We start from the raw sequence: 12,643 nt of genomic DNA on the forward strand, positions 1-12,643 counted from the left end.
GGGCTGTTCTCAGACTGGCCGCCTTCCCATCAAGAATTGTGCGGAGAACTTCTTAACTCTTTTCTTATCCGTCGTGATCGGCGCCGTCTGCCGCGATCCTGGTATGCCGTGTTGTTGTTATGGTATTCTATAGAGCTCCCTGCAGACGCTCGTTTAGCAAAATAGCAAAGATTTCTCGTTGGGTAGGAGATTAAAGAGGAAGAAATGGGACTAGCAGCCAAGAGACCACAGGTTTTTGATGTTGTTGCACTTCCATAACATAATGTTGTTGTTGATTCTTATCTTCTTTTGGACAAACTGCATCATTTTGGACTGATTCCAAACACTGTCCTCCGGTTTAACCCTTACCTCTACAGTAGGTGTCAGTATGTTTTTGTCACTAGCCAAAACGTATTTCTTCTGATCATCATTCAGATTAAAATCTTACTGTGTACATCAGGGGTGTCCAAACTTTTTCCACTGAGGGCCGCACACTGAAAAATCAAAGCAAGCGGGGGCCATTTTGATATTTTTTATTTTAAAAACCAATATAATAAATGTATAAAAAAATATACATTTAGGCCGCCACTCAGGCTTGATCCCGGTGAACCCAAAGAGTTTAAGTCAAAAAAATATAAAAAATGTGTCATTATTTAGTATTATTATTATTATTATTATTATTATTATTATTATTATTATTATTATTCAAAGTTTAAATCTCTAGATCAACATTAGGTCTATCTGTCAAAAAAACGTTTTTAAAAATTTAAGTTGTATGCCCTTTTTGTCAAAGAAAACCCAGGTTTTTTATGGAGAAAAAAAACACCAAATATGCAATATTTTCCCCCCAATTCAATTTTAAAGTGGAATATTTGAGATTATAAAATAATTGGAGCCTTAAAAAGGTCAATAACTCATAACAACATTGACATTTTTTGAGCAATGACACATGCGAAAAAAAATCCCACTAAAATTATTGGGGATCCAAAAGGGTTCTACTCATTAAAGTGTTAAAAAATAAATTATACTTTTTACTGATTACTTTTAGCACAATAATCTCGAGATCAGCTTTAGATCTGTCCATCAATTATAAGTTTTATTGTTGTTTACGTTTTTTGTTTGTTCGTTTTAGGCCCTTCTTTTAAAAAACAACAGCTCAGTTTTTTATATGGCAAACACAAAATATGCTACATTTTCCCCAAAGAATATCTCAAAGTGGAATATTTAATGTGACGTAATTGGAGCCTTGAATAGGTCAATAATTCATAATGACGTTGATTTTGATTAATTATAATTTTTTAAAGAAAGAAACAGCCTACATGGGAGCTTTGTGTTATTAGAGTAAACATTGCAACATTTTCTTGTTACATTTCCCCTGTTTGCTCTTTTATACCACGTTTGTTTTTTTTTTTTAAATCTTATTTTTACTTTGGATACCCCTGGTGTACATGGACCCTGAGACATTTTTTCTGGTTATGACATGCATTTTCATGCATCACACCTTAAAATTGGAATACTTTATTTTGACATGCGCAGCACATACCGAAAACGGAAGTAGAAGAAGAAGCAGTGACTTCCGCTGTTAATAGACAAGCTTTGTGCATTTCTGCTTGTCTGACGTTGTGACGGTATTTCAATCAATCAGGCAATCAAAGTTTATTTATATAGCCCTTAATCACAAGTGTCTCAAAGGGCTGCACAAGCCACAACGACATCAGGGCATAAAACACTGTACTTAAACAATGAATCATGCTGGTCTGTTGAGTTTGTGGGACTCATATTGAGTCAGCAAAATGGATAAACCTTGTCAAAAAACACAGAAAAGACACTGAGAAGCAGTGTTGGGACTAACGCGTTACTGTAACACCGTTATTTTCAGTGGTAACTAGTAATCTAACGCGTTATTTTTTATATTCAGTAACTCAGTTACTGTTACTACATGATGCGTTACTGCGTTATTTTACGTTATTTTTTATGTAGAATCGGCTAGGAACAGAAGATCTGAGTGTGTTTTATTGGAGCGCTGTGGTGTCGTCCTTCTGTGTCACAAGGAAAAGAAAAGGCGTGCTTTGTGTGGGTGGGGGTGGGGGGGCTCCCAGACCGTAGTTGAGGGGCGCAGGGGACGCGTTCCTCCAGGGCCTATGTACTTCGGGGCTAACAACCTTCACTTTACCCGGAAGTGGGTCTTTACAGCTGAGGGTGAATGACGAGGCCGGCGGTTTGTTGCAACTTTGTGACTTTATTGGACGCAGCCATCCACCAAGCTAGATCCCCTGCACTCACTCACTGTTGCCGCTCCCTCACCTCTCTCGCCCACTCACTCACTGACGTCACTCACCTCACATGCTGTCATATCTTAAAGGACCACACACACACACACACACACACACATACGCTACTCTTATAACAACTAACAAGACATCATGGCGAAGCCAGAAGTCGAGTTTCTTAACATGGAGACATTCTCAATACTTTACTTTTGTCGAGCACAAAGAAAATAACATTTTAGTTAAATGTAAGTTGTGTCTTGGATCAAAGATCCTATCTACTTAAAGTTCAAGTTAAAGTGCCATTATGTTGCAGCTATTTAAAATAGTTTTGTCAATTTGTTCTGGCCTGAAATAAATTGGCCTTTGTAACATATCTTTGTCTTTGTGTGTTGTATGTAGACCACATCTCTTTCTGAGTTCAGTGATGCAATGCATGTCAAGTTGATCAACACATTGTATTATTCTCCAGTGCAATAACAGTACTGAAATAAGGGCTAATTCGGCATTAATGGGAGCCTTAAAAAAAGAAGAAGTAACTAAATAGTTACTTTTCACAGTAACGCATTACTTTTTGGTGTAAGTAACTGAGTTAGTAACTTTTGAAATAAAGTAACTAGTAACTGTAACTAGTTACTGGTTTTCAGTAACTAACCCAACACTGCTGAGAAGTGACCGGTCTACTGTGTACTGGGTAGCAAGTGATGTGGAGGACTCTGCCTCCGCAACAATGTTGCGCCCTGCTTTTTGCCTGCAGGCGCGACACAAAACACATGACTGAATGAGGCGTTCGCTCACCTGAGTTGCTTGTTAATATTAGCGATGGAACTCCACCAGAGCAAGTTAATGAATTCAAATAACTTGATCTTTGAATGGATACTGAGCGTATTTTTAAAGCTTGTATTGATTGTATTGGTCAGAATATTTCTGGCTGTTTTACAGCCAGAAATTATTATTTCCCGGAGACTCCAATCCTCATATTAAAATGTTTACACAATAATAAACAAATGTGGCAGTTTGCAACCTATGACGATAGGTTTATTTTTCAATCAAGTTAGAAAAATAATAATGTACCCACAGTTACTTCCTGTACCTGATTATGCTGATGTTGTCCACCGAAACACCACTGACTGTATCCTCAAACCTCTCAATATTTTGGACAACTTCATGTGCGGATTTGTCTTGAGCTGTCCATTCACAACTTGACATTGCCTCGTGTACGAGTCGGTCACTGGTTTAATCTAAAATCCATGCATCATTTTCACTGGGTCTTGTTTCTTTTAAAAATACACGTTCGAATGTACTTAAAACAGCTTTTGGTTCATTATACAGCTCCATATTCTCTTATACATGTTACTAACTCATTTACTGCAGTCCTTAGAATTTACAAAGAAACAAGTTCAAACTCCATCTGATTGGAATAATCTTCTTCCTTCCTTCCTTCCAATTATCAGTCTTAGAAACTGTTTGTCATTTCTTGCAGGTGACCTACCTGGGCAAGGTGACGGTTTCTGGGACCAACTTCCTGTCCGGCTGCACAGAGTCAGCTGTGGTTGGTCTGGTGGAGCACCATGGCCTTGCTCAACCGCAGGGTATGGTTCCATCGGGCGGCTCTTTGCTGGAGATACGGCCCTTCCAGGTACGTCTCCACCACCTGGACGGGCAAGCAGAGGCCTCAGTAACCATGGACACCTACCAGGTGGCAAGGATCGCGTACTGCACAGCCGACCATAGCGTCCGACCCAACGTATTTGCCTGGATCTACCGGGAGATCAACGACGACCTGTCCTTCCAGATGCACTGCCACGCGGTGGAGTGCGAGAGCAAGCTGGAGGCTAAGAAGCTAGCCCACTCGATGATGGAGGCTTTCCGCAAGACTTTCCACAGTATGCGCAGCGACGGCCGCATCAATAAGAGCGGCTCGTCAGATGAGTTCGCTGAGGAGTTGTCTACGCCTGAAGATTCCACCCCGGACGACGGTTGAACTGCCAATCATCACAACTCCTGATCCCCATTCTTGCAAGACAAGGGGTGAAGGGAAGGACGGTCAGATTAGCTGCTCTCTCTCATTCTCCCCTATTACTTTCTCAATGGACATCAATAGCAGACTCTCTTCTTGATGGTACAACTTCAAATTTAAAGTCGACCCTGAAGACATTTCTTAGATATTTACATTCCAATTTCCCACATCCACAAACAGAGGTACTTGTATTAAGTTCTTCAAGCAAAATGCAATCCCTGTTCTTCAGACCCCTGTCTTAAGAAAGCCTTTATCAGGACCCAGCAGCGCTAGGCATCTGACTATTCGAGGCCCCAATCGAGAGTTCTGGAGACGGCATTGATTCTATGTGCATGAATGCCTTCATCTTTGATCAACACAAACAAGGTTATACATTGAAAGCACTTCATAAACCTTATGGCACCTTCTCCAAAAAATAATTTCCCTGCAAGTACATCTACTGGTGTGGATGGTACTTAGATCAATAACTACAAAGGTACTTCAGCAGGTGTAAGGCAGCGGAAGAACGTAGGTACCGGGTAGATATTTCAGATGTTCTGAACGGGCCGGCAGCTCTGGGACATCCCAATCGTTCATGTCCAATTTCTGTTTGAAACATACCAAAATCCAGGCTCATTGGTGCCTGTCAGATTACGTGCCTCGATTTCCATCCCACATGGTCTAAGTCCTATTTAGTATGTGTGGCCATGAATGTGTCCGGATTCTGTTCTATCTCCGTGTTTGTATGTGATTGTGTGCAAAACAGCCTTCGTAGAAAACGGGAAAAGTCCAGATGAATAGTTGAGGCGATAGTTGTCGCGTGATAGGTTTGAGACGAGGAATTCCTCAAACAAGCAAGGTACTGTGCCCAGTTTGAGGGCGCCGCCGCCACCAAGGAGCCTTCCGAGCTAACGACGGACATCCTATCTGCCAAATTATGAGGAGTTCAAAATGCTACACCATCTCCTCACGCCATCAAGGAGCTTTCTGGGATTATTCTTTTCTAATAGTACTATAATCAGCAGATGATTGGGGGATTTTCTTCAAAAAGAACGATGAACCAGTGCTGGTCCACACGCAGCCTACAAACCAGACAAGGCTTCAAGCTAAGTTACAACAAATGTTCAGCCATACGTCTAATTCTACATACTGTACGAGCGTGCGCATTGTGTCGGATTCCCACTTGATAAGCTTATGTAAATACAAATATGTCAGTTCCCGAATATTACAGAGTAAATGTTGATAGATATTTTAAATTTAAAAACAAGCTGACATATATCGTACCATAAAGGAACAGTGTTATAAAGCCTACTGTGAATCATAAGTGGAGAGTTTGATAGAAGTGATATATACGTGTGTGTGTGTTGGATGAGACTGAATGTGGTCGCAAGAGACGTGTGCAGGTTCAAGTGGGAGAAAACTGTTGATTACTCTGTCCAGTCTGTTTGGAAGCTCAGGCTTGCTTTAAATGTTTGACAAATGTTACCTAAGTGTTTTCTATACAGTGTCTGCAAAGATCAAGCAACAGTTGCATATAAAGCATTTACCCAGACAATGTTGTGTGAGGCTCTCTTTTTATTCTCCAGACGCCATCGTTTTTATTCTCATGTTTCTATTAACTCTTGTTTGATGTCAAGTGGATTGGTGAAGTCCTTGTTGTGGTCGTGGTGTGGGAGGACATACACAAAGTATGTTCTGTTTCCCAATGTTCTGACGTATTGCCGAGACAGTACATTACAGCCTAAGCTTGCACACACACATTACTCATTATATTTTGACAGGTTTGATGATTTATTCAATACAGCACTACAGTGGATTTGGAAAAGAAAAAAAAAACCCAGACAACAAAAGATTTAATTAAAGTGGATGGATAGGGACAAAAATTTTGCATGTAACCATTTAGGGATTACATCCGTTTAATGTAGAACGGAGCAGTCCAAATGTTTCCACCAAAATTAAAGGCTGCAGCAGCCATTTTGATGTGCTTCATCTTTTATTGGTAAATAATAAGAGACGTGACGGCCGAAAAATTAAATATTTACTCGCTCAGCTCGCAGCTTTCGCTGATTCACGGGTATTCGAGTACCCAACTAATAATAAAGACTTGACTTCAATCCATTTTCCCGTTACTTACAGTCGTTCTTCGCCACATCGCGCTTCAAATATTGTGACTTTATCAGCTACAGTACATTACTGATTTTTTATTTTTATTTCAAGCGGATACTACAAGATTTTTAACCTAAATTACTCATTTTCACAAATAGACATAGTTAAATTAACTAAAAATATCAATACTACCAATTTTTAAAAATTATTTCGTTCATGGATACATCTTTTTTGCGACTTTTAGCTAAGTAGTCAGCACGCTCGCCTCTCACACCTGGGTTTGCGCCCCGCCCGGAGTAGTGGGGAAAAACATTGCAGCCGAGAGAGAGAACACACTCGCGACACGAAGCAGAGCTGCCTGTGATTGACAGCTATGAACACCAATCATTGCATTCTGCCGTCAAAATCGCAGGCTTCTGATTGGGTGGGAACACAGGTCTGCCTGTGCATTAAGGCAGCCCTGACTACAGTAGTAGTGTAGACATGTGAGGTTCGCAAACGATTCAAGTCTTTTGAACAGCTCTTTTAAGTGAACCATGAGATTTGATTAGCGGTTGCGAGCCATTCGTTTGAGAGCCATTTTTTTTTCGATGCTAATGCAGATATAGCGTCAGCAAACTGCCAACTGGAACAAAAAATTAGTAAGGTTTGAAGAAAACATAGTAACATCTTTATTTACTTTTTATTGATGTTTTTTTTTTACTTTTAATTGTTTTTATTTGTGTTTTTATTTATTTGTATCAACTTTTTAGGTTATTTGTTCTGATATGTAGACCCAGGACACGTTGGGAAGACTATGTCTCTGTACCGAGGATGTCGTTGTGGCTTGTACAGCCCTTTGAGACACTTGTGATTTAGGGCTATATAAATAAACATTGATTGATTGATTGATGTCTTCCGGCTGGCCTGGGAACGCCTCGGGATCCCCCGAGAAGAGCTGGACGAAGAGGCTGGGGAGAGGAAAGTCTGGGCTTCCCTGCTTAGGCTGCTGCCCCCGCGACCCGGCCTCGGATAAGTGGAAGAAGATGGATGGATGGATGGATGTAAAGTAGTTCAAGCATACTGTACATTTTTTTATTTACATTTTTATTATTTTACTTTTTATATACAGAAATACATTTTATTATAACTCATTTGTGTATTTTTATAATGCTAAAATGTTTTTTTTTTTTTTTTTTTAAAGATTTTAAGGTTAAGGAAAATTCTAAATAAATATGTCACAGTCAAAAGCATGTGGGTAGTGCTGTTTGCAATGAAAACAAAATAAAAAAATAAAATTATAGCCGATATTTTTAAAGCTAATATTTTAAAATAATTCCCACCAATAAAGTAATATTTGTGTAAATTTAAATTATCCAGTTCCACATCTATAACTGCTGCCAGTGATTGTTTTCTTAATAAAAAATAAAAAAAGAACTATAATAAAGAGCCTGCCTTTTACACGGCTCCTCAACCAATCAGAGTGCACTGTTCAGTATCGTGGCCACTGATTGGCTTAGCCTCAGGCAGCATTGCTATATTTAAAGGTTGAAAAACGTATTCATCCATCCATCCATGTTCTACCGCTTGTCCCTTTCAGGGGGTGCTGGAGCCTATCTCAGCTGCATTTGGGCTTACAGTCGTAAACAGGTTTTTTTAATGCTCTAGTTATGAAAATAGTAAATTTCAATAAACCCTGATAAACGAGGGGCGACTGTGGGAAAACTTGTTGTCATGTGACCAAAATACCAGGATGTTCCTCAAAATGGCGGCTTGTCAGGTAAACAGGTGTAAAGGTACTTGCTGATTTCCTAGTGTGGGCCACTGAAGGTAATTTTAAACCCGTTTAACAATTGTCATGCTTAAATATGTTGCCAAATATTACAATTGAATTGTTTTTACAATATTTCTTCAAATAAGTGGTATAAAACAATTTTGTCAGGTTCTTTAGCTTTAATATTGCTGTTAAGTACTATGGTCAGCCACCTAAGTTACGAGTGATTTATGATATTCTTAGCCTTTCAATGATCAATTTTCATCAATAATACTTAATATTTAAACTACAATTGAAAGTCTACACTTCAAACACATGTGGTTTAAGGAATATTAAATCCAATGTGGCTGTTTATGAAAACAAATAAAAAAAAACGGTATATTAGAACGGCATAAGAAACCGGAAGTTAGCTTCCGACAAAATAAGACAACATAACAAAAAATAAAAATGTTGTGTAAAGAATCATTATAACAATGTTTAAGACGTTTATGGAAAATATTATAAAGACACATTTAACTAATTTGGAGGCATTTAGGCCACATTAGTTCAGGTCCACATAAGAATACATTTTATTTAAAATCTCATATCTGGACTGGATTCATCTATGGAACCTAAACATTTAAAATAAAAATAATAATGTATAAAGATGTGCAGTGTAAACGGGGATTTAGACAAGCCCGGGTCAGGTTTAAAGATAACCCATCTCTATTACACAGCTCATGCAGGTATCATCATTAGAGATGTCCGATAATAGCTTTTTTGCCGATATCCGATATTCCGATATTGTCCAACTCTTAATTACCGATTCCGATATCAACCGATACCGATATATACAGTCGTGGAATTAATACATTATTATGCCTAATTTTGTTGTGATGCCCCGCTGGATGCATTAAACAATGTAACGAGGTTTTCCAAAATAAATCAACTCAAGTTATGGAAAAAAATGCCATATTTATTATTGAAGTCACAAAGTGCTTTTTTTTTTAACATGCCTCAAAACAGCAGCTTGGAATTTGGGACATGCTCTCCCTGAGAGAGCATGAGGAGGTTGAGTTGGGCGGGGTGGGGGGGAGGTGTAGGAGGTAGTGGGGGGTGTATATTGTGGCGTCCCGGAAGACTTGGTGCTGCAAGGGGTTCTGGGTATTTGTTCTGTTGTGTTTATGTTGTGTTACGGTGCGGATGTTCTTCTGAAATGTGTTTGTCATTCTTGTTTGGTGTGGGTTCACAGTGTGGCGCATATTTGTAACAGTGTTAAAGTTGTTTATACGGTCACCCTCAGTGTGACCTGTATGGCTGTTGACCAAGTATGCCTTGCGATCACTTGTGTGTGTGAAAAAGCCGTAGATATTATGTGATTGGGCCGGCACGCAAAGGCAGTGCCTTTAAGGTTTATTGGTGCTCTGTACTTCTCCCTACATCCGTGTACACAGCTGCGTTTTAAAAAGTCATAAATTTTACTTTTCGAAACCGATACCGATAATTTCCGATATTACATTTTAAAGCTTTTATCGGCCGATAATATCGGCAGTCCGATATTATCGGACATCTCTATTTGTGATCTCTGAAACTTCTTTTCTATTTGTGAAAATCCAATAAAGACACATTTACACTTGTTTAGGCATGTAGACCACATTAGTCCAGGTCTCGGTCAAAAACTACTGTAATAGAGATGTGATGTTCGCGAACGAATCAAGTCTTATTAATGACTCTTTTAAAGAGATCCTACTCAATATTTTTTCTACATTCAAAACACTTCCTTGTGGTCTACTTAGCATGTAATGGTGCTTCTTTGGTTAAAATGTAGCATAGATTATGTTTTACAGACAATCTTCAAGCCACTTTCTAAACATCTTTTCAGAATGCGTCGGTTTGTAGACGAGTCTTATTTAATTCGACTACGTCTTCTCCCCGCTGTCTTTGTTGTTGCGTAGCGCTTCCATAGCGAGTCTACTGACAGATGTAAGTAAGAACTAAACGCTACTTTGTATTACAAATGGCAACAGGGGAGGACAAGACGATAGAGAAAAAGAAACTTGTTGACTACAAGATGGACTGCAATGGCGGATGCGTGCAAAGCACATTTATACCATGTATAGATAATCCGGTGACCTTTATCTCGACCGGTGACATCACAGGTTGTGCAAATCCCGAACAGCTCGTTTGGCGGAAGTATGAAGGAAGGCAAGATAATTTTGTAAATATCCCTGCATTGCCGGTTTGATTTTTTGAAGCTCCCACGTACACAACAGCAGGTACCAATAGAAAAGAAAAGTTGTTTTTGCACAATAAGGCCCCTCTAAGTGAACAACGAGAACCGATTCCCAGATGTGAGCCATTCGTTTGGAAGCAGTTTTTTTATTCACAGGCAAATTTTGCATCGATAAATTGCCCACTCTGCACGTGCATGGACTACCTGACAAGCAACGGGACTAGAAAAATGAGTCAAAGAAAACTTAGCTGCATTTGAATTAATTAAAAACATTTATATCTATATATATTACTTATAAAAGTATAGAAATATTTAGATTTTATTTAAGTTTTTCAAATTATATTTTGTTTATTTTAACATTTTTATTTGGTTTCATGTTTTAGGTTAACTATTCTAAGGGTAGTAGTTGAAACGTACACACACCAATTTTGTACTCACAATTTTATTATGTCCTATTTTTTTAAAATTATAGTTGTATTTATACTTTTTATATCTATTAATGCGTTTAATTTTTTTAACTTATTTTTTTCCCTATATTGTTAAAATTCTACACATGTTTTTAGGTGAGAGAAAATTTAAACTGGGGATGTCACTGTCAGAGCATGGCATTTGGCACCACCTTATGGAATGTTGACAATGAAAACCAAACCAAACAAAAAAATTATAGCCAATATTTCTGAATATTCCCAAGTAATATTTGTGCAAATTTTTTTTTTCTTATCTACATCTTTTGTATAACTGGTACTACTGTTTCCCTGATAAAAAAACAAACAAAAAACAGTTAAAAAAACAAAATAATGACGAGCCAGTTTTTTGAACGGCTCTATTAAAGAAACGGCTCCTAAGGATCCGGCTTCTTTCCGAAAACCATGAATCCCAAATCTACACGGTACTAAAACAGTGTCAAATTTGGACTACATTATCGCACAAATCCTGAAGATTGAAAAAAAATGCAGTATGTGATTTGTAATGTTTTTTATGTTTTATTCTATTTGTGAAAATGCAGTAAATAGACATTTAACCCATTGTTTTAGGCATGTAGCCCACATCAGTCCAGGTCACATCAAACCCCAATGTATTTAAAGCTATCAAATCTGGACTTGGTTATCTCACAGACCCTGAAAGTTCATAAAACACAGTTTGTGATTAGTTAATTGTTTAATCTTTTTGTGAAAATGCAGTAAACATGCCCATTTTAACTCATTTTTAGACATGTAGACCACTTTAGTCCAGGTCAAAACCCTCTGTACTTGGATGTGTCATATCAGGACTAGTTTATCCCACAGACCCTACGTTCATAAAACAGTTTTTGATTTGTAAAACCTTTATTTTATTTGTGGAAATTCCATTAAAGCACATTTACCCTTTTTAGGCATGCAAACAGACCACGTTGGTGCAGGTCCAAAAACAACTTTATTCAAAATTCCACAATCTGGATTAGTTGTTTTACGTCAGTGATTGGATGCAAAAAGTTTGTTATTGTACTAACATGTTCCCCTGTGAGTAGATGTGATGCCTTCATGGACATTTATGGGTAACAACTGCAGATCTTGGTGTGGTCTCAGTGCTTTGACGATCTCATAAACAAAACCTCCCAGGGTTTGGGAGCATGTTTTAGGGGGACGTCTGACAGTTTAGTGAATCCTGTGAGACTTTTTACTCATTCCTGCCATTCCATCTTTGTTTTTTGTTTTTTTATCGCGTTGTTTGTGCTCACAGTTCTAGCGTGCCCGAATGCCTTCAAAGTGGCCACATCAATAACTAAATAACAAGCTGCCTTTATTGCTGGCCATCATTTTGCAGCTCAAAAGCAGCAAGAGAATTGGAGGCAAAATGGATGCTGAGGTGTTGATGTTGTATGTAGGAGCACACTGCCTCCTGCTGGCAACTGCTAGTACTGCAACCTCTGCAGTGATTCGTCATAGGTTGCAAATTGCCACAATTGTTTATTATTGTGTAAACATTTTAATATGAGGATTGGAGTCTCCCGGGAATAAAATGTACATTTAAAACAATTATTATTTTTATTGTTTATATAATTGATACAATTTGAAATATTAGGAATATATTTAATACTGCAAAATACCTGTCCCCCGCATTCTAAAATTATACTTTACCATGAAATATAATAATTGTATGTATGTATGTATGTATGTATGTATGTATGTATGTATGTATGTATGTATGTATGTATGTATGTATGTATATATATATATATATATATATATATATATATATATATATATATATATATATATATATATATATATATATATATATGTACATATGTACATTTTTTAAATACAATTCACTTATAGTCCCTGCGT

General features: G+C 38.0%; 2 protein-coding genes across 2 annotated transcripts in view; both read left to right on the plus strand.

The window, feature by feature from the left end:
* The window catches only part of LOC133663656 (PTB-containing, cubilin and LRP1-interacting protein-like), a 91,409-nt gene extending 85,594 nt beyond the window's left edge, over nucleotides 1-5,815 (plus strand). The window contains exon 3 of the mRNA XM_062068308.1: nucleotides 3,730-5,815. Coding sequence (XP_061924292.1) covers nucleotides 3,730-4,230 — 501 coding nt within the window. The 3' untranslated portion in view covers nucleotides 4,231-5,815. The remainder of the gene's footprint in view (nucleotides 1-3,729) is intronic.
* A 2,217-nt stretch (nucleotides 5,816-8,032) lies between these two features.
* LOC133663657 (A-kinase anchor protein SPHKAP-like) overlaps nucleotides 8,033-12,643 on the plus strand; it is a 383,555-nt gene continuing 378,944 nt past the window's right edge. The window contains exon 1 of the mRNA XM_062068311.1: nucleotides 8,033-8,160. The gene's annotated coding sequence lies outside the window, so the exon portion shown is untranslated. The remainder of the gene's footprint in view (nucleotides 8,161-12,643) is intronic.

The sequence above is a fragment of the Entelurus aequoreus genome, linkage group LG13 (assembly GCF_033978785.1).
Source record: "Entelurus aequoreus isolate RoL-2023_Sb linkage group LG13, RoL_Eaeq_v1.1, whole genome shotgun sequence".
Lineage (NCBI taxonomy): Eukaryota > Metazoa > Chordata > Actinopteri > Syngnathiformes > Syngnathidae > Entelurus > Entelurus aequoreus.